The sequence below is a fragment of the Amblyomma americanum genome, chromosome 3 (assembly GCF_052857255.1).
Source record: "Amblyomma americanum isolate KBUSLIRL-KWMA chromosome 3, ASM5285725v1, whole genome shotgun sequence".
Taxonomy (NCBI): Eukaryota; Metazoa; Arthropoda; class Arachnida; order Ixodida; family Ixodidae; genus Amblyomma; species Amblyomma americanum.
Window position 1 is genome coordinate 131538685 of NC_135499.1, and position 22034 is coordinate 131560718.

General features: G+C 50.4%; 1 protein-coding gene across 8 annotated transcripts in view; it reads right to left on the reverse strand.

Annotated features, from left to right (window-relative positions):
* Epac (Exchange protein directly activated by cAMP) overlaps positions 1 to 22034 on the reverse strand; it is a 296847-nt gene that overhangs the window by 169059 nt on the left and 105754 nt on the right. Inside the window, exon 1 of one of the 8 annotated variants that reach the window (XM_077657885.1) lies at positions 19997 to 20357. The exons of 6 other annotated variants lie outside the window; for them this stretch is intronic. In XM_077657885.1, the coding sequence (XP_077514011.1) occupies positions 19997 to 20041 (45 nt within the window). In that variant the 5' untranslated portion in view covers positions 20042 to 20357. Of the gene's footprint in view, positions 1 to 19996; positions 20358 to 22034 lie in introns of those variants that run through there. One more of the 8 variants, XM_077657884.1, reaches the window with a different exon arrangement.

The following is a 22034-nucleotide window of genomic DNA, read 5'->3' on the forward strand; positions in this document are numbered from 1 at the left end:
TACGAGCGATGGAGCATACACAGCCAGACCCTACGGCCAAACTCCGACGCGATGACTATCGCCGCCGCCACGGGCGGCGCCCGCGATCGCGCCCGCAATTCGCGCGCATCGGCACGCAGAACGACGCTCGAATCGGGCGCAGCCCATCAAAATTTTGCTGGCGTTTTCCTCTTGCGCCAAAAGGGCGCGAAGAAACATCGCCGGGTCCCGGAGAGACGCGAGAGGGAAGAGGAAGGGATGGTAACGATGGGAGAAGTTCGTCGCTCAGCCGAGCAACACTCCTCCTCCTTTTCCACTCTCCGTCGCGCGTTGAAACTTCGATGTGATGGCAATATATCGTGGTCGGACACGCTCGAAGACACCGGGACGGCGACCTTGCACAAGAACGACGCCGGCAAGCGACTCGAAGGCCGAGGACGAACGCAGCCGTGCGCGAAAAATGCCCGTCTTGGCTTCGGCTTCGGCAGAAAGAGAAATAAATAAAAAGACGACGCACAGAAGCGAGTCGGAGCGGTTGGTTTGGCCGGTCTTCTCCCCCCTCTAACCAATGCTGTTCCATTCCTTGCGCTGTGTGCGTGCGTGCGCGCCCAGGGAACTGCGGCGGTGACGTTTGGCGTTGTCAGCGGAGCGGGTATGCAGTTACGCGTGTCCGCTCGCTTCCTGGCCTTGCTTCGTTCGTTTGGCGCCCCTTTCAAATTGGACGTTGCGGTAGAGTGTCCCGAAAAGACAAGAGGCGGCTGCTGTGCGAGGCAAGGACGGCCGTGACGACGGCGACGCCGGAGCGTGAGCACGATTAAAGTGCGCTTTGTTTCGTAACCGGTCGAGGAAGGACACCGACTCCCGAGAGTAGTGCAGCCCCGGTCATGACAGCAGCGCGGAGGAAGGGAGTAAAAGCGACGCTACCGTGAAATCGCCGAGAGACTGCAGCAGCCCGACGGTCAGCCTCGTACAGCTGCGCGCGTGAGCCATCGGAGATGCAGGTCCCCACAGGATCGTTGTGAAAGGGGTGGACATCTGGACACGTGTGCGCGCGGGAGCTTGAAGCATTGTTACTGCTTTCGTAGGATGACTCCAGGTGGTTAACTCCGTCAGTCATGAATTATTTTCCGGTGGGTCGAAAATGGAACTAATTTCAGATTTTTGCCAGGAACATACCGTGATTGCAGAGAGAAATGAAATCACCAGTGATGATTCTTGCTGCATAAGCCGGAGAACTCAGCGAGAACTGAGCAGAGCTGCTGCTGTTTAAGGTGCGGTGTTGACTGGTTGCGTAGAGGTTTAACAGCGCCACTTACGGCTAAGAATTGTCTGCCGCGTGTTGACATGTTAGGCGAACGTAGCTCGAACTCCTTGGTATAAGCGGACGAAGTATACGGCACCACTGTAAGTGCTTAAGCAGGCTTTTGGAGCCATCTCGTGCTAAGCAGGCAAAAGCAATTTGGGATGCCTGCTGAGGTGCTGAAATGTACCAGAAACAGCTCTCGCCGTACATCGTCTTGGAGGAAAAACGCTAAGGCGCCCGTGTGCTGCGCGATGTCAGTGCACGTTAAAGATCCCCGGGTGGTCGAAATTATTCCGGAGCCCTCCACTACGGCACCTCCTTCTTCCTTTCCTCTTTCACTCCCTCCTTTATCCCTTCCCTTACGGCGCGGTTCAGGTGTCCAACGATATATGAGACAGATACTGCGCCATTTCCTTTCCTCCAAAAACCAATTATTATTATTATTATTACATCGTCGGGTTCTCGTATGACAACTACGTGCAACACTGACAACACTGTGCTCAGGGTCTCATTTACGCTTCTATTCATACGATCGTATCACAAGAACGCGTCATGTAAACAAATCAGCACACTTTAGGCATCTTAAAGCCCTGGTGCTTGCAAAACACGCAACCGGAAACACACAATTACCGACGCTATACCCGAGCTATATACTGCTAAGCTCGGAGGCGTCCACGTTGAAACAACTTCGCATGCCTAGTAGGAGGCGCTTTTGCATGGCTTGTTGAAAAGTTTTCTTATATAAGCTCCAGCCAAACAAGTCGCGTGAATGCGTGGCGACACAGTGACTGAAAGGGCTAATTTATGGTGGACGACAGGCTCAAGGAAGACCTGACAGAATCGTTTACCTTTTGTTTATATATTTTTGGTTACCTCACTCACAGGCAACCTATAGGGAGGTCCACCGCGAGACTGGAAAGGCAAACGCACCAAGCACGCGGTCATATATGCCTGCAAAGTATGTGCAGAGTGCCCAAGAGAACCTTCCTGCCTAGCTCACTGTAGACGAAACGGTGAGACGTGAGCTTCTGGGCGTACCCGCCGCGGTGGCTCAGTGGTTAGGGCGCTCGGCTACTAAGGCGGAGTTCCCGGGTTCGAACCCGACCGCGCCGGCTGCGTTTTTATGGAGGCAAAACGCTAAGGCGCCCGTGTGCTGTGCTGTGTCAGTGCACCTTAAAGATACCCAGGAGGTCGAAATTATTCCGGAGACCTCCACTACGGCACCTCTTTCTTCTCTCTGTCCCTCCTTAAACCTTTCCCTTACGGCGCGGTTCAGGTGTCCAACGATATATGAGGCAGATGCTGCGCCATTTCCTTTCCCCGGAAACCAATTATTATTATTATTATTAGCTTCTGTGCGTCAAGTGCAAGAGGGATAGGAAAAACGTTTTCTTGTGCCGTTCCCTACCCGCCGCGGTGGCTCAGTGGTTAGGGCGCTCGGCTACTGATCCGGAGTTCCCGGGTTCGAACCCGACCGCGGCGGCTGCGTTTTTATGGAGGCAAAACGCTAAGGCGCCCGTGTGCTGTGCGGTGTCAGTGCACCTTAAAGATACCCAGGAGGTCGAAATTATTCCGGAGACCTCCACTACGGCACCTCTTTCTTCTCTCAGTCCCTCCTTTATCCCTTCCCTTACGGCGCGGTTCAGGTGTCCAACGATATATGAGACAGATACTGCGCCATTTCCTTTCCCGGAAAACAATTATTATTATTATTATTAGCTTCTGTTCGTCAAGTGCAAGAGGGATAGGAAAAACGTTTTCTTGTGCCGTTTCCTACCCGCCGCGGTGGCTCAGTACTTAGGGCGCTCGGCTACTGATCCGGAGTTCCCGGATTCGAACCCGACCGCGGCGGCTGCGTTTTTATGGAGGAAAAACGCTAAGGCGCCCGTGTGCTGTGCGGTGTCAGTGCACCTTAAAGATACCCAGGAGGTCGAAATTATTCCGGAGACCTCCACTACGGCACCTCTTTCTTCTCTCAGTCCCTCCTTTATCCCTTCCCTTACGGCGCGGTTCAGGTGTCCAACGATATATGAGACAGATACTGCGCCATTTCCTTTCCCCGGAAACCAATTATTATTATTATTATTAGCTTCTGTGCGTCAAGTGCAAGAGGGATAGGAAAAACGTTTTCTTGTGCCGTTCCCTTCTTTCTTACACCAGTTTCACTCCCTAGTGGCCTTGGAAATGGCACTATTTTTAAGGCATACTGCCAGCAGAACAACAGTATGACCGCGAGAAATATTACAGACGTGCGCTTTTGATTCTACGATCTGGGTTATGAAGAACACAACCGAAACTTAATGACAGGTGCCTGCGGTAAGTGTTGGAAGGCCGATAAAGAGAAAAATCCCTGTATTTAAAACTGCCTTGATCGTTCTCTAAGTAGTCCGCAAGTACTGAATAGAGGCGGATATAGACCAAGTTAGCAGCAATGAACCATAACACACGGTTATTCGTGTACCGCTTGATATACCGCGGATCAAAGCCTAGAGCACGACAGCTCTGGGTCTGTAGCTGAAGTGGACTGCTGCTTCGGTTCAAACAGATTGCAACCATGTAGTGGGAAAGGGGGAGGGGGAAGGGCAGAAATGTCATCAGTACTCGCCGGAAAGCGATCGATTCTCAACGCAGGCATGAGCCAAGTTGATCCGCGTTTTCAAACAGCCCTGAATTCGCTTCGAGAAAAGCCGACATGCGACCGATCGCAGTTTAAAAGCCAGGTTCAAAATGCCAAGTCCTAAATCCTAAGTGGTAAACAGGAAGGTCACCGAGAACATAAAACCGCGCTCGTACACCGCTGCAAAAAATCACTGCGCCATTTGCCGTTTCGAATATACGAGGAGGGCAAACAGGAAAACACTGGCATCAAGAAGGAAGCTCTGTGGCCTGAAAACCCGTCGTACGTATATACAATGCATGTCCTCAGGCGCCTGGCTAAGAAAAACAATGAATCAGACATCATTAGGGACACCTCACGAGACCTCGGCAGTTTTATTTGAATTATTTAAGCTTCAGCTTCTGTTTGAACACCCCCCCCCCATCACACTCTCTATGCGAGTTCGCTAACGAGCCACCGCCGAAAAATCCGAAAAGCGTTCTCCCACTATACCTGCGCCCGCGGGCAATGAATAAGCCATGAGTGAATGAATGAATCAGCGAGCTTTCTGAAAGAGGATAACGCGCGAAAGGCGCGAAGGGCTCGCGACGGAAGCGAAATGGGGCGAATAAAGCGCGGCCTGCTCGGCTCTGGAGGGAGAAAGGCCGGGGGCGCGTGTCCACTCGCGCAAGTTTCGCGCCCTGTCGAGGAAAAGCGAAGGCGGAGATTTCGTTAGCGCAACTCGTCGGTGCCGAGCTCTTCCTGATCGATTCTCGTTAAAGTGAATGTGCGCCACGACTGAGGAAATAGGAAAAGGGGGCGCTGGTGGAGCGGCAGGAAGGCGGAGGGCTGTCGCTAAGCGCACTCTCCCGAATTCTGAAAGCGTATAGCTCGACGCTGTTTCTTTAATGGCAAAAGCGACGTGACCTGATTGGCCCAGCATAACCGTCACCTGTCCGTCAATAAAAAAGTTTACTTGATCATAGCCATTGTCATCCTTGTCGTCATGAGCATCACAAACATTAGTCACAAAGTGAACCTAGAAATATTTACGGGTGCATTTATGGTGTTAACCTCACATCTTGTTCCCGGGCCCGGACGAAAGCATTTAACGCCCTGCAGTGACAGCGTCGTAGATATGAAAATGAAAATTGGTTTTGGGGGAAAGGAAATGGCGCAGTATCTGCTTCGCATATCGGCCGACTTCTGAGCCGAGGGACTGCAAGAAGAAAGTCAGAAAGAGGTACAGTAGTGGAGGGCTCCGGAATATCAGATATCCCTATCCCACTTGTTGGCAGAAAGGTGCCACATAGTTATGAAGAGCGCGGACATAAGTGAAGCTTACACGGCAGGTGAAAGAAAAAAAAATTAGGTGCGGTTCAACTACTGCTGAATCTAGTTAGAGAGCAAAAGCTGCAGTGTATCGGGTAAGTAGACGCGGCTTGGCCTCTAACGTTGAGTGCATTCCGCACACTGGAGAGGCAACGCGCCTACACTGGCAGGTGGCGGTTAAATTAATGATTGATCGCGAGAGGTTGGTCACCCAATGGACGCTGCGGCTTAGTGGCTTAGCTCGGCTATGCCAGGATATACCTAGCGAAAGGTAAGGCATATCATGGTTAGCCTTGGTTAATCTTGATTGCAAGTCCAGGTTGGTCGGGTTGTCTAGCTATGTTGTTGTCGCATTAAAGACGACACAACTGTGGTTGCGGCGCACGCGAGCTCTCCTTTTCAATCCTCCGACATGTTATCATGCATGCGACGCAGCTGACGAAGCGAGTGGAGGCGAGTGCAACGACGAGGAACACGGTGTGACGTCATACCAAACGGCGGCGGCGAGCCGCGCGGTGTGACGTCATACCAGATGGCGCGGCGAGCGCGCAAAGCACAGTAATCGCCTCACATATCTCGGTGGACACCCGAACTGCGCCGTAAAGGAACGGATAAAGGATAAAGGAGGGAGGAAAGAAAGAGATAACCGAAAATTGAAAGTTAGATTTTGAGGAAAGGCGCGGCGCTGCGCAGCGGCGGAACACCTGTGGCTCAGTGCTACTAGTGGCGCATGCGCAGTTGTGACTAGGGAGCGAGAGAGAGAGAAATGCGCCGTGCGTCGTCACTGCTCCTCGCGCATGCGCAGCGCGGCTCTCCAGGAATCACGCGAAACTGCTCAACCTGCGGCCAGAAAAGCTTTCGCCTTAAAATCACTATTGTTAAGCCGGTGTGGTGGTGGTGGTAGTGATTTTATTAAAAATAATAGTAAAAAGGAAGGAAAAGCTCTCCAAGCCGGTGTGCACAATTTTTTAGAAGCATCGCACACACTCGGCGACTGATTTTTCGAACCGCAGAGCGAAGCAATGTATTTCTCGGAGCCCTAAGCCTCTATCCGGCTTTCATTAATTGAGTTATTTAGCATACCGTAGACGTTCTAGCGGAGACGTGTACAGGTTTTACGTACGCGTGTTGCCCACGCGCAGTGGTCCTATTAGGCCACGCCCTCGCCACTGCGCATGCTCAGCTTCTATACGTAACACCAGTATACGCCTCCGCTAGTACGTCAACGGTATGCTAAATCTCTAGAATGCTTCGTGTAGCCATGACTGTAAATTTCTACTACAATACAGTTATTTTATCTTAATGTGGTAGTTGCTCACAAACATTCTTCTAGTTGCAAAGAACATGTACATTAAGCAATCAGCACATGTCATGAACGTTCTATGCTGGTGTTCTATAAGGCAGCCATGCATCTTCGGGTGAACACGACGTATGCCAAAACTATGCTGCATGTTTCGTTCTTCATAACGCATTAAACTGTATATAAACCATGCAGAACTAACTTGCCCGTCAACTAGCTCTTGAGAACGAAAAGGCATGCGGCCATTTTATATAACGTCATAGCTTTTTCGACATGTGACAGTGCCCTTCCCCGCCCCCTCCCCCCACGTTTTAAGCAGCTTGTAAAGATTACGGATTGTTACTGTCCATCGATCAGCTTACTCCGAAGAGTAGCAAATTATATTTGATTGCTGGCTTACTGCCTCTTAACGGTAAACGAAGATCTCTCAGCCTTTTCCTCTGCCCGGGACCGAGGGCCAGCGAGAGTACTAGCACACAAGGCATAAAGCAGTTCTGAGGTACGGGTGAGTTTGATGCATACTCGTCCTTATTTAGCGTCTCTTTCTTTTTTATGTCCCATCTTCCCTTTGCACCTGTCCAGGGTTAGCAGTTCAACTCCTCACCTTCCTTCTCCACCCCTTTATCTCTTTATCTCTCTAGGCTTCCTACAGCAGTGCCACTCCGGTGGGGCACAGCTGTCAGGCGTGCACCTGGCTAACCTAACTTCCTTTCTTTTCTTTCATCTCTCTCTCTCTCTCTCTTTCTCTCTCTGAAACATCAAGGTCCCCTTTCTGGTGGCCATAGGCGAATGACAAATAGAGTCCTCGTTCAGTTGGGCACATCGTTATTTGTAAATACTTGCGAACAAGCTGGCCGGAGAGCGAAAAACGAGCTGCCACAGTATGACCCCGGGCCGTCCTTTAACCCAATGATTAATTGTCAGTGCTTCCAAAGCACACAGGTTAAAAAAAAAAAAAACACAGCACCAGCAAGAACGCGGCAGCGCTTCAGCGCAGCGGAAAGCTTCGAAGGGTCGCAAGCCTACAGCCAGCTGGGGGCTCGGACGCGTTTGTTTACAGCACCTATCGTCACGACCAACGGCGGACCTTGGCCCAGAAACGTGCCCGCGCCGTCGCCTCGCGTTCGAGCCCCGAGCAACACACGGGGCCGAGGAGGAAGGTGGGCCGGCAAAGGACGACAAAGTCCGTCTGAACACCCAACGGCGTAGCCCGCTGCTGTGCTCTGCGGTCTGGAAATAGCAGGGACACCCTTCTGCGTCGTCGCCGCGGTTATTGTGCGTGCGTGCGTTGTAGTCTACGTCGACGAGCGGCGCCCGTGTATACGTCCGCCGCCGTGCTACCCCCCCCCCCCCCTCTCACTCCCTCTTGCATGCACGCGCAGTCGCGGTTGAACCGGTTGAACGCCGGTTCGCTGGCGCGTATCTCGCGCACCATGCGCAAACGTTGCGAACGCTGAACGCTGCGCGAACGACGACGCTGCCTTCGTCCGTCGGTGGTGCGTGCGCGACGCGTTTGTGGGCCTTAAATAGAGCAGCGGGACGCCCGAGCGGGCAGCACCGGTGCCGGTGGCGGGTGACCTCGCACGCGCTATGATTGATCCCGGCGGCTGCTCTTTGGCGCCGTGCCGCTCTCACCGCAGGTCCCCGCGCCGAGTCGCGCGTCGGTGCCAAAGTCGAGGCCGTTGCTGACACGGCTACTTCCGAATGCGTGGTTAACGGTGGTGGTGATGTTGCGCCCGCCCTGTCTCGTTGCTGTGCGAGTTTGTAATCGGCTCGTTTGCTTTTCTTCCATCTGGCATTGGCATTCTCCTCTTTACATCCTCAGCTTGCCGGTTCTTCCATCCTCCACTAGAGAGTCTTAGGCCATTCTTTTAGTTGTCAATCCTCACTTTCCTCTGCAACATCACTGAGTGTTGTTTTATTGTCGATGCACGTCTCTGGTTTTCCCATTTAGGAGGGAAACATTTGTCTCTCCTCTTCTTGAGCCGTGGCTTTCAAGTCAGTGTCCGCGACCTTGGCTGCCCATTTGATAGGAGCTCCGCTTTCCTCGCCGTTACTCAAGACCACCTCAGCGTCCCCATTTTAATACCTCGAATTATTGATATTTCAGCGCTTCGCTGAGAGGGCTTGGGTTCCGTATGACAGTGCTAGTGCCGCAAGGCTGCCTTGTGCATTCGGTTTTCCAGCTTAACTCACAGCCCGTCGGACCAAAAAAAATAAAATATTTCACTTTTCGTGTTTCTTCGTCTTGCCTGCAATTTTGTTAGCAACATCCCTTACTGCATTTCTGATCAGCCGTTGAGCCAGCGTGTTTAAGTTCGTCGCCTGAATCTCGTGCATTCAATGCAGTGCAACGTTCGAGTTCGAAAAAAAAAACGCATGGGATGCAAGTTACTGCAATTGTATTACATTTCCTCTCAACAGGCTGTAACAGGCCTTCGGGAAGGAACCCCCGAAATACCAACCGAGGTCAAAAATGGCTCCAGCGTTGTTCCGTTTCGCCGTTAAGGTTTCGAGCCTATTTTATTAGTTTTCGCGCTTCAGCCTAACAACTGTCAGCTTGAAAAAACTTTATCGTTGTTTATCGTTTATCGAAACGGAATTTTTACTCACTCAGTTCTACTCGCTGCAGTTGGTTCAGTAACTATGGCGCTCAAATGCTGAGCTGATGGTCGGTGGTTCGATCCCTGTTTCGCGGTGGCATTCCAAATGAAGCAAGATGCAAAAGCTCCTGAGTGGTGAGATTTCTGCTCTTGCTAATAAACTGGATCTGGTCGGAATCAGTCTGGACTCGTCTCCCTTACGGCACGCCACATAGCTGCAGTGTTGCTTTTCAATTAAAAAAAATTGGACTTACTGAAACACCGAACCCCCTTTCTTGCTTACTGGCTACTCTGCGCATTCAGTATAAGACGGCGTTTTCTTTAGCGCCCTTGCATCGCGAAAAGCATGCACAGGCTTAGTCAAAGTATGAAGCCCAATAGGTTTGCTTCGAAGCCGCGTAGTGGTGCTGTTGTCGCGTCCGGGGAAGTTCTGACTTTCGGAAGGATGAGAACGACAGCTCCTCTCAGCGTAAGGGGATCTGGAACGGTGGCGCTGCATGACCAGCTACGCAGAATGGCCCAATAGCGAACCTCTTGTCTCTACGCTTTTCACAAAGGCTTTGATTGCATTGCGAAAAGCTAGACTTGCGTCCGGTGCCTTTAAAACACACTAAAATATACAACGTAACGCACAGAGGATACAGCTAGACGAAAGACTCTCTGGAACATTCTAATGCGACGTGAACAGGTTACTGCTCTTGGTTAATTTTTTTTTCTCAAGAAGAGCAGTGCACACGGATTAGGGCCGACTGATAAATAACGAGGTCAGGCGCCTTGTAGCCAGTGGGGACAGAATGCAAGGGGTGGGGGCTGCTTTGTAGATTCCGGCAGCTGCCGGAATAAGCTCCTCGTTCAGAGAAAACAGGCAGGAAGCAGACGGGACAATCCGGCAGTGCTTCGCCGTACTGTCCGGATTTCCACCCGCTTGTTTTCCAAGCGTAAACAGTGCAACTGCCGTGAAAGTGGACAAGCTCGAAGAATTCTTTGTACTTGGTACTGTTCCTACGACAATGTATACTGCGTTCTTGCTTCTAGTGTGCGTTAAGGGTTCTGGTGCCCTTTCAGTGCGAGGACATTGCGGTAAATAGCACTGTGCTCTTGAGTATAAAACTTGCGCGCACGGCACTTACAAATAGAAAGTTTATATGATTTAGTTGCAGCGGAAGTTCCTATTCGCGCAATACGATGCAGGACAACCGGCGCCTCTGAGAGTGGAAAGTCTGCCGTAACACGCAGGTCGAGAAAAGACGAAGCATGGCGCATACTAGATTTAATTTTTTTTTACGAAACGAGAACGGAAGTATCTAATGAATTAATTAATGAATGGATGAATAAATGAATGAAAATCAGCCAATAACTGCATGAAGCTGCTACAAGAGGTGTGCAGTATATATCAGCTTCGAGCAGTTCCTCGTGCTCCCCTCCGCCCCCTGCCCCTCATCCCTTCCTCTGCCATTTATGAACCGCAGTCAGAAGCAGCTGACGGGTGCCCGAACAAAAGTTTGCATCGGCTTCTTGGCGCGAATATCAGCACAGTCTCACTTGCTAGAAAGGGTCATCAAATGTGACTTGACGCTTATTTTCCAAACCCTAGTCAACCTGCAAGTCTGAAGAGCCGCTTCTTCTGAGTCAAACGCAGTACTCACATCGCAACGCGTAAGTACAACGTTTTGGAAAACCCTTCATCCGTCGAGTGAGTGAGTGAGTGAAAACTTTTATTGATCCATTCAAGAGATTCGCGGATTCGAAAGCTCCGGCATCTTCGTTTTTGGCGCTGGCGATCGGAGTCTTCCCTTCAGCATGGGTGGGCCCCTATTCCAAGGCTCCACTGAGCCGTGCTGCATCGCCCGCGTGCCTCACTAAGGCCCCCGTTGGGCCGTGAGCTCGCTGCTGGTGAGACGGCTCTCCCATTGCTCCGCACTCGGGTGTTCGTGTTTGTGGAATGCTTTGTTGCGTTCGCACTCCCAATTAATGTGATAAAGTGTGGGTGTGGCTCCGCACCACGGGCAGGTGGCCCTGTATTGTGATGGGAACATTTTGTTCAAATGCTCTCCGTTGCGTGCACGCGAGCGCACTCTTCGGCTCCTCGTTCGCTGACGTCATTTTGCGCACAGGTCTCGGGAGTTAGCTTCACGTGACAGTTTGATTTATGGCATGGCGGGAACGAGGAGCTATAGGGCTGGAGCGCCGACGAACGGGGAAAAAAGGAAGGAAAAACTGGGACCCAATCATGTATACGTCGCCTACCGGAAACGGCAGTTCTGGTCGCCATCTATAAAGCGCGGCGCTGCCGTCACCCAAGAAATGCACGTGGTGCGCATTGATGGATGGGATAAACTTTCAAGAGAGGCGCCCCGCCAACAGCGCACGGCGCTGTTTGCGTAAGCAAATCGTCGAATGCTTTCTCCGCCGCCGTATACAAGAGGCGAGACTATCAGGACTTATTTCGGGAAAGAAAGAAAGAGAAGAAAGGCATCCTAGGCGAAGAAAAAAAAAGCTTAGGCGAGTGTATTTTGAGGAAGTGTAGAGCGGTCGTGTGAAATTCGAGAGTTAGGCAAACATACGTGGAAATGTGCGCACGTTGCAAAGCTTGGTGGAGGACGTCGGCCGTTTGGTTGGGCGGAAAAAGTGCGGAGACGTGTATGCGTATATCAGGCCTCAACTACGACAAAATAAGGAAACAAAAATAGTCCCGCAGAAAAAAAAGTGACGCTTTTTCTGCATCTGCTATCGACGTCATACGCGCGGAAATGCACGCTTCAGCGAGCCAGCGCGCGTGTGAATAGGCAGTTCCTGGGATTCGACAGTGAATGAAGACTGCAAATGTAGAGCATCTGTGACAGACTTAGCAAGGAGTAAACACTCGTATTTAGCTTAAAGTTCGCTCGGCGGACGACCAAATTACTGTGCATGAGAAAAATGCACATTATCTCGAATAGACGGTCTAGAGACAGTCTATATAATTTAAATCTACAGACTGTTTATTGACAAATCCTAGAGAATAGTCTATTGGCAATAAAAATTTTACATTCAGTCTACTCATAATCTATAGATCTATGGTTACACACTTTTAGCAGACTTTTGTCATAAAACATCTACAGACTTTGAACAGACAAAAATAAATATCTATAGGAAGTTAAGAGGGCCTGTAAGAGGACTATAGACTGTGTTTAGTCTATTTTTATAAGAGTAGGACGCACCAAAACCTGTGATATAATCTGAGCGAATACGAGCAATTCACTCAGCCTGCCGAACCACGATGAGACGCACGCATATATTAAGGCGTATTTGCAGGCACGTATTCCCTCTGGGTCAACCTGTCGCACTGAACACCCATCTCCAAGGAATGCGCGTGAGCCAGGCCCGAGGCGCGGCGCTAAAAGGCTCATTAAATAACCCAGAGGTAAATCGCTCTGATTTATTCGGCATTCGGTGCTATTCTGAGGCATGAAATCCTATTGTGCTAAAAAAATTTATCTCTGGCACCTGGGGCAGTGATTCGTGATAAAGTGCATCAAGCAATTCCCCGTTCTGATCCCGCCTTTCTTTCGCTCTCTTTCTCCCAATTTCTGCTGGAATTTGCCGTTCCTTTTCTCGCTCTTGCCAGAGCAGTGAATAATGAGAGAAGTGCTAAAAAAAAAGAGAGAAGAAGCGAAGAAAAAGAAGGGGGAAAGGCCCAGAACAACAACGCGTCAATCGGGAGAAAATTCCGCCCATTCCAGAGCAGAATTAGCAAACAGCCGCGCAAGCCTTCTTTCTTTCCAAGGCAAGGAATGTGTGAAGGCACGTGTTGTACGGCAGCGAAAAGAAGAGCGAGGCGAAACGGAGGGAATTAAAAAATAAAAGAACGCAAATAAGAAGGAACGAGAAAATTTTGGAGCGAGCGGTGGGGGAAGGACGAGGAGTGCGAGGATGAAAAGAGGCTGACGATAAAATCTCGCATAGCTCCACGCAAACGGGGCGAGTGCGCGGGTAAGGCAAGCGGAGCTGTAAGCAAGAAACGCGCCGCGCCCGTCGAAGAATGCAAAACAAGCAATCTATCACGAAGCGGGCCTTGCAGGAGGCGCGAAAGTCGACGCCTCAGCTGACTGGCCAGCGAGCGCATCGGCGGTCTGCCGGCTGGCCGACACTGCCCCGGGAAACCGCCGCGCATACAAGGAACTGCGTCGTCCGGCGGTCCATTAACGCTGGGGTACAGTCCGCCCGCGTCCGTCATCGGCGCTAAGTGCGGCTGCTGTAGCGGGTTTTCCGAACACTTGCCTGCCGTCAACAAGTTGAAACGCAGTTTTTTGATATATTGTAACCAGGGTTCGAACCCGACCGCGGCGTCTGCGTTTTTATGGAGGCAAAACGCTAAGGCGCCCGTGTGCTGTGCGATGTCAGTGCACGTTAAAGATCCCCAGGTGGTCGAAATTATTCCGGAGCCCTCCACTACGGCACCTCTTTCTTCCTTTCTTCTTTCACTCCCTCCCTTATCCCTTCCCATACGGCGTGGTTCAGGTGTCCAACGAAATATGAGACAGATACTGCGCCATTTCCTTTCCCCAAAAAACCAATTATTATTATTATTATTCATATATTGTAAGACTTCACTATAACAAAGAATATATAATAATAATAATTGGTTTTTGGGGGAAAGGAAATGGCGCAGTATCTGTCTCATATATCGTTGGACACCTGAACCGCGCCGTAAGGGAAGGGTAACGGAGGGAGTGAAAGAAGAAAGGAAGAATAGGTGCCGTAGTGGAGGGCTCCGGAATAATTTAGACCACCTGGGGATCTTTAACGTGCACTGGCATCGCACAGCACACGGCCGTCTTAGCGTTTTGCCTCCATAAAAGCGCAGCCGCCGCGGTCGGGTTCGAACCCGGGAACTCCCGATCAGTAGCCGAGCGCCCTAACCACCGAGCCCCACCGAGCCACGGCGGCGGGTGCAAAGAATATATCAGCAGCTCTCTGGTCGGCAAGCTTCCATTGTTTCGCTGTTAACATCTTTGCTATCGTCAGAAACGTTCCCCATTGGTTTTCTACGGCAGTCTTGACTGTTCGATGCGAGCGAGCGCAAAACTTTAAAAGGACGATTATGTTACGCAAACGGAGAATGGGCCATTACCTTCAATTTTTTTTTCATAGCAGTACTTACTATGTTTCAATATTCAAAAGTTTTAGTCAAAGAATACCGGACACATAAAACACCGTGTTAAGAAATCATACAGGGACGGTAAGCGCACAATATGAAAGCTAGATGCCAATCTTTGTAAATTATTTTACAGTTGTCTGCATGAAATCACGCCATCACACAGCAAGGTGACTTGACCCATTATCTTGTGACCAATGACAACGTGACCAATTGGTGAAGCTGCATGTGGTACCGCCAATACATCCTCATGTCGCATACTTGCCAATCGTCATTAACAACTTAATTTGGAACTCGTGTCATAATATGTGAACGCCCTTATCTATTTTTTATTTATTTATTCAGAAACCCAGGCCTACATATGCAAGCCGAAAGATTCGTTGTGTGGTCACTCTGCCTATCTTGCATCCTGTTTTCAATTGAATGGGGTGGATTAACTAGTACAACTCAGTACCTGGTGGCTTCGGGTGAATTAGCGGTTTGCGAAGCGTATCAGCCCACATAGCGTAATGCATGTTCAGTTTTCGAGGTGCCTGTGTTACTGTTCGCGTTCGCTGCCTTCCAGATGACCAAAACTGTCCCGGAATATAAATCAGGCACCCGAAACTGATGTGCGCTTTTAGAGCGAGGTAAATCTGCCATAAATATTTAAAATCAACACGTATGAACTAGGCACGGTCGAATGGGTGTCCCCCAAGAGATAGTAAATGTTAGCTAATAAAGTTTTCAAACAAACAAACAAACAAACAAACAAACAAACAAACAACCCCATATGAGCTAAACGTCGAACTTCACGTCGTTTCCTCAGAGCCTTTCGAATGCAACATTGCATGCCTGCTCCCACTCTTATACTGAACAGTCACTTTTCTATTATTAGAAATGAACCACACCCCAATTTCAATGGGTTCGACGCATATGCAAAATAACGCCCGCATAACGACACTGCGAACACAAATGGGCTGTGTCAGTCGTAAGCCATTACGATGACAAATGTTCTATACGCGTGAGTGCCTCGTAACGCTTCATCAGCTATCACATCCCAGAAACTGGTCAGCTTTACCCAAAAAATGAGCTCCATTCTTCAATGTCTCCGAACAGTCCGATAACGCGTGAAAGGAGGGAAAAGAAAAACAAAGAACAATCAACGCCTCTTCCTAAATCCCCGCGGCCGAGTAGGCGGCGCCGGAATCGAGGGAATGCACGCCACAGTGGGAGTTTTATAATGCTCGCGCACTTCTACGAGGCGGAAAGTCGTGACGCGTGGGCTCGCGGTATGTCTCTAACGAGGCTTCCCGAGCGAAGGTGGGTGCGCGCAGCGCCAGCGGGCGAAGTCCCGTCACTTCGCTGTACGTTGGCCCCTCTCTCGTAGAGCACGACTTCATAGTTCAGTGCCGGCGCGGTGGGCACTGAAGTTAAGCGTCGGCAAAGATGGGTTTAATAGAGAACCGATCGGCTTCGTTTTGAAATCACTAATGCGTTTAGACGAAGCGCCGTTGGTGAGATAAAGCTATCTAGAATAAACCAACATCTTCAGATCTCACGGACCTCGTAATAACAATTGTTTCTTTTTTTGGGGGGGCGGGCAGGGAAATGGCGCAGTATCTGTCCCATATATCGGCGGACACCTGGACCGCGCCGGAAGGGAACGTATAAAGGAGGGAGTTAAAGAAGAAAGCAAGAGAGAGGTACCGTAGTGGAGGGCTCCGGAATAATTTCGACTACCTGGGGATCTTTAACGTGCACTGACATCGCACAGCACACGGGCGCCTTAGCGTTTTGCCTCCATAAAAACGCAGCCGCCGCGGTCGGGTTCGAACCCGGGAACTCCAGATCAGTAGCCGAGCGTTCTAACCACTGAGCCACCGCGGCGGGTTCGTGGAAGTGAGTTTTGATTTGCTTTGAACCCTTACTAAGATAGTGCCGAGTCAACCAAAATTCAATGGCCATTATGTTCAGCGCCTCGTGTATTTCTCAACAGCAGCGTAATTAAATTTCCAGTGTTAATTGATTTGTTCGTTGTTCGACACTGATTTGTTCGTGCTTTAAACTGACACGTGACACCTTCACGTGAATGCTTAAATAAGTTTTAAACGCTTCGTGGAGGATACAGGTGTCACAAGCTCAGATGCTTACAAATTAATTAGTGAGTATGCGTTCGAATCTTAAACCTTGCCACACTGCCGACGTCATAACTAGCAGCGGCAACAGATCTTAGCGCAAAGCATACTGAATGTAGCGAATGCAGCGCTTGTACTCTTGCTATTTCCCCTGTACAAGTCATGCACTGCACAGTGCTGCACACAATTAACCTAGGTGAAGCGCAGGCTTCTTTCACTCTCTACACGTTATCTTTGGCCGCACGTGCATTTCTCACGTTCCCCTTCAAACGGCTTATGCAAATTATCGCGCTAGCCAATCCTCTTGCACGGTACCTAAATATTCACCAAGTCCTAAAAGGGCGTCCGTGGCTTGACTTCTGCGATCACTGTGCGCTCACGGCCACCACCTGCGTTGCCCTTTCGCCTAAGCCTCGTAAACAGCGAGACAAAGGTCTCGACTAGCGTAAACAACCTGATATAAAGGAAGTCTGTAGGTCATCGCCCCAAACCTGGCACCGGCGAAAGGCGAGTGCCAGGTGCGCTAGTGATTGGCCTTTCAGACCAAACTAGGTAAGGTGACATTTTGAGCCTAGGATATCGGTCATTTGCTTGTCTTAGGCATCGACCTTTAAACGGTTTTCGTGCTTTAAGCCGCTGCGCCACATCCGTGTGAAAGCCGCTGTTTACGAATATAGAACAGGCCCAGAGTCCCACGCTTGTGTCAAGGAAAGCAGCTATCGATTACGGCACCGCTGATCCCCTAAGAAAGCACCGCAAGAAGCAAGTCAGGTCATCACGTGGCTGCACGCAGAGCTTCGACTGGGCCACGGATTCATTCAATCAACTTTTTTTGCTTAAGGCATGAAACAGCACGGAAATGTCAGCAGCCGGCACAAATAAAAATACGGCCATCTCAGCCATGCGGGTATTCTAATCCCGCTGCTTGTTTTCTCTTCAATTTTTTAATGGCTTAACGAAACTAGGGACAAACAACGCTCTTGTCATTAAACGCGCAGGATAACAAGGCTTAAAAAACCCTGATAATGGTTCCAGTCCAACTGAGTGGCACGTCTGAAGAGAGAGAGAGAAAGGGAATTTTAATGAAAGAAAGGCGGAGAGGTCGGCCGGTGGTAACAGGGCCCTGGCCTGCTACTCCACACAGGGGAAAGGGAAGAGGAGGAAAAGGAAAGTGTGAATGAAGGCTGATGATGGCATAATACAATGAGTTTCACGGGTGATGTCTATGCACACGCACACACACACACACACAACACTGACTGGCGCTCGCATCGCGGTTACTGGACACACATAAAACTCAAAACTGGTGTCTGCAACACAACACCGACACATGTCATTAACCATGTAGGTTGTGCACAGGCGGTCACAAACGAGTATCCAGGCCTGTTTCACACAAAAAGTTGAGCAGGGCTTTTGTCACACGCCACCAATCAGAACGTCTCGTCCTTGCGCCCAGAAGAGTTTCCTCAGAGAGAGGGCGAGAGTCCAGAAGCACGTCTGAAGTGTGTGCTATCACCCGCTTCGTGCGCAAAATTGTTAATTTCTTTATTTCATTTTTTGCTAATTTCAAGGGTATGCGGTAATTAAGAAGGGAGGCATAAAGCGCAGCCTGCACGAGTATGATCTGCATTCCGCATGAGCTTCTTTTGAGTAACGGCAGTGATCCGGCAGGGAGTGAGTTAAAGGTCGCGATTTCGACCTTTGCGTCAAGCAGCTGAAAGACTACACATACATAGGGTATGCACAACTACGGGAAGGACTCAAGCGGTTGGGAGCAGGAGCCCTGTTCAGCCTTATACAGGAACTCCCGGTTTCTCTCCCCCCCCCCCCACCTCTTACAGATGATGCTATACTTGTCTGGCTCTAAGGAGGGGCCAGTGTAGGAGATAGAAACTATTGCTGACGCTTCCAGTGGCCAGCCTCCATGATTGATGGAGCCACGACGGCAACTATACTCGGCAAAAGAGAAGACGCGCCTAACGAATGCTTCCCACCTCCGGACAGCAAGGCCTCGTCCAGCTATATCTCATTTGCGACCCGAGACTCGCTGCGCCGTCGGCGAACGCTTGACAGGCTCGGAAAGGTCGGGCAACCCTAGAGGCGCTGGGAGATGGTCGGCGCCCGCTGACGACATCGAGCGCGGATATCCAGGTCGCTTTCGCCATTAGCCGTCTTTGCCCGCAGCCGTGGGCGCGCTGCAGTCGCTCGTATATACCCCGCTCGCGACGGCCAAAGGCCACGGCTGACGCGCGGCCACGTAGGCTATGCTCATGAATTTTGATCGAAAGGTTGGAGGATCGTGGCGTGATCCAAGGCCTGCCAAGTAACGACATTTCGTGATGGTCGGAGAAAAGGGGACAGACGGTTGTGTAAAGAAGGGTGCTTATAAATTGAATATTACTTTTTTTTTATCCCTCTATCTGAGCGGTCGTAATATTCGATTAGCATGCCGTTTCGGTAGTGTCAGCAAAAACCGGGGCGCAAGTGGGAAAAAGTTGAATAAGAAAAACGCGGAAGGAAGAGGAATAGGAACGACAGTGATGCTGTATAAAAGATGACAAGGAGAACAGCCATCACCCTCAGAAATGAAATTATGGGTGTCCCTAGAGGGCGACCCCACGAGACGCAGCAAAAAGGCATATTCTGAAAAGTTATCATTAAGACGAAGTAATAACGAGCTTGTGACAAAGGTAACCATAGAATGTCCAGTATGCTCCGGCATAACTAGTTGGCATAGAGGATAATATTGTTACGTAGTGGTGACTGTTATCCGGACGGCAAAAAGATGGAGAAAATGGCGTCCAACCAAAACTCTTTATTTGGGCTGACTTGCGTCCACAGTGGACTGAATCACACGACGGCGGCTTAGCAACAAGCGTGCTCGGCGGTCGTCGAACACAATGCCCGCCGCTGGCGGCCGTGCTCAATTTAAAGGTGATAGCGAACTTTCGAGATATGGCGTGCAAAGTTCCCAAAACATTCTGGAACAACGTAAAATGAGCTCCGCGTGGATGCGAACAACCGTGATAAATATGGACGCGTCTTGACCACGAAGCGATAAAGCCGCGCGCCGGCAGCTTTGAAGAATGAACAAACAAACAGTATACGCAGATTCGCGGCAATATTTCCTGTTGATCATCTCGGAAATGTTTCGGTACGTTCCGTATTGTGCACAGACGGAAGATGTTGCATGACGTCCAGCCACGACTTCTATGTACCTTAGAAGTGCAGCTGAAAAATTCAGTTTAAGCTGCATGAATCTGAGATTTCTGTAGAGTTTTTTCAGACCAGGAAGGTCATAGGTGATTTCTACTTCTCACTCCGTCCTTTCTGTACAACGAAGACCGCGTATTGCAGGGATTTACCAAACTTCTCGTTTAATATCAGGCCTTAGATATTCTGTACGCCTTCCATAGAAAGGCTATGGCTCTGCTCCGGCAAAAATGATTCGCCTCTTTCTCAAGTGCACTTTCATCTTGTATGATTGAATTAAACTCAGCTGAAAAAAAAAACTTAATTCAGAAAGAGCACCTCGCGTGCTACGTTTGAATTCAGCCCCGCAACCTTATTACATACTAAAGAGCGCGTTGCGCTTCTAAGATCAAATGTGAAGTGAGGTTCGCACGTACCGGTCCAGTGACAACGTAAAAACCTTTGTGGCTCCGCCATAACATTTTGTCAGCACAGGAGGCGTATCCACACAACCAATCACCACCAACAGGTGTGCAGCCGACGCTGGACGGTGATGCGGATAAGCAGTAGGAGCACTACACGCGAACTTGAAGACCGATCCGGCTCCGTCGCCGAAACGTCCACAAAACCGGCGCGCTAACAACACACGGCCCAACGCCGCCAACAGGAACCATAAGGCACGTGCCGCTCACTCGCCACGCTTCTAGAGTAGCCAAGCCACTCGGGAAGCACAGGGCCGCCTCAAACAAGCGAGGAAACGCTACAAAAACGGCGCCGAAGACTTTCCGCCAGCGCAACAACTGGCGTCTCTCTCGGCTACCGCCTCTGTCTTCTCAACCGCGCGCCCTCTCCCGTCGTCCTGCCGCCGACGTAACGAAGGGCGGCGGCGGAGCACATGTGTACAAACACGAGATGGGAGGAGGAAAAGAGAGAGCGAAGCGCGCACTTCAACTCAGCCGCGGAGTGGTCAAGTTGAACAGAGAGAACGAAGAAAGGAAAAATCGCAAAAAGAAACGTAACAATAACGCAGGGAGAAAAGAAAGGAGGGACGAGAGAAGGTCGAGGAAAAGTCGGAGGAGGAGGAAGAGAGGTGTCCACTTTCTTCTCTGTTCGTTCTGTTTCGCTTTCGTCGCCACATTTCTTGCCGGACTGGTCAAGCGTCCGCCGACGTCTACCACGTGCAGATGTAGAGAGAGAGGGTGCGGCGTAACGGCCCGATCGCCGGCCGGCCGACCGACCGACGGCTATGTATTCAGTAGGCCGACCGTGCTGCTTTTGTGCTACATATCTGCCATCCTAGAACCGGCGAGGAGCAACGCTCTGCTGCAGAGAGAAAGACCTTTGAGGCCCGCAAGCAGGATGTCGAAGCACGTGCACGTGCTTCGGCGTTCGTAGCCGCCTGTAGCTCGGCGCAACAGGTGGCCGGCTTTTCCAGACTGCGCAGTCGCAGTACTGACACTACCAGGATCATGATGGTTTATGGGGGTTTAACGTCCCAAAGCGACTCAGGCTATGAGGGACGCCGTAGTGAAGGGCTCCGGAAATTTCGACCACCTGGGGTTCTTTAACGTACACTGACATCGCACAGTACACGGGCCTCTAGAGTTTCGACTCCATCGAAATTCAAACGCGGCGGCCGGGATCGAACCCGGGTGTTACAGGCCAGCAGCCGAGCGCCATAACCACTCAGCCACCGCGGCGACCAGGATCATGAGTCCAGAGGAAATCTATTAGGAAATATATTAGGAGGAAATCTATTATTCTCAGTCTTGTGTTTAGAGAGTTAATCGCATATTTAGTAATCTTTTTATTTATTTTTGTTCAGTTGCAACACTCACAGACTACAAGTAAAAGCCTATAGTCGCAATGAATGAGTGCAAACAAATTACAGCGCATAAGAAATGCTACAAAGAGAGTACGAAAGAATCAAAATGAGATGGCCAAAGACAAGTGAGGCACAAAATACACGCATATGAGCAGCACAGTACTTCGATGGATTCACCTGTAAGTCCGTGACAATTTATTCATTTTTGGAATCTGCTTTGTGAGTAAGGTTAACTCCCTTCCTACTTCGTGACATCGTTGACGTTATGCTAATACACTGCCCAAAAGGAGGGAGCCAGGCGAGAAACGCGCTGCTGTCTCCGTTCGTCCTTTGGACAATAATACACCGATGTTCGGTGTCTGTTGCCCGAAAGGAAGATAGCACTCAGCCCATCTGCCACGAGCGACATGCGCGCCTGCGACGTCATTTCAGGGCGTCGAGGAGTTTGGTCTTAAGGGCGCTCCAAAGCGGAGGGCGGGGCGGGCGACGCTTCGAGACGACGGACCACGCGCGAACACTCCTTATCTGATGAAGAAGCACGCGAGGAACTAAGACGCGTTTCCCCGCGTTGTGTGTGTACGCTAGGCGAGGAAGCCATACGGTGCGTGCCGTAAAGTGTCCGTCGCGAAGAGAAGAAATAAGATAGCGGT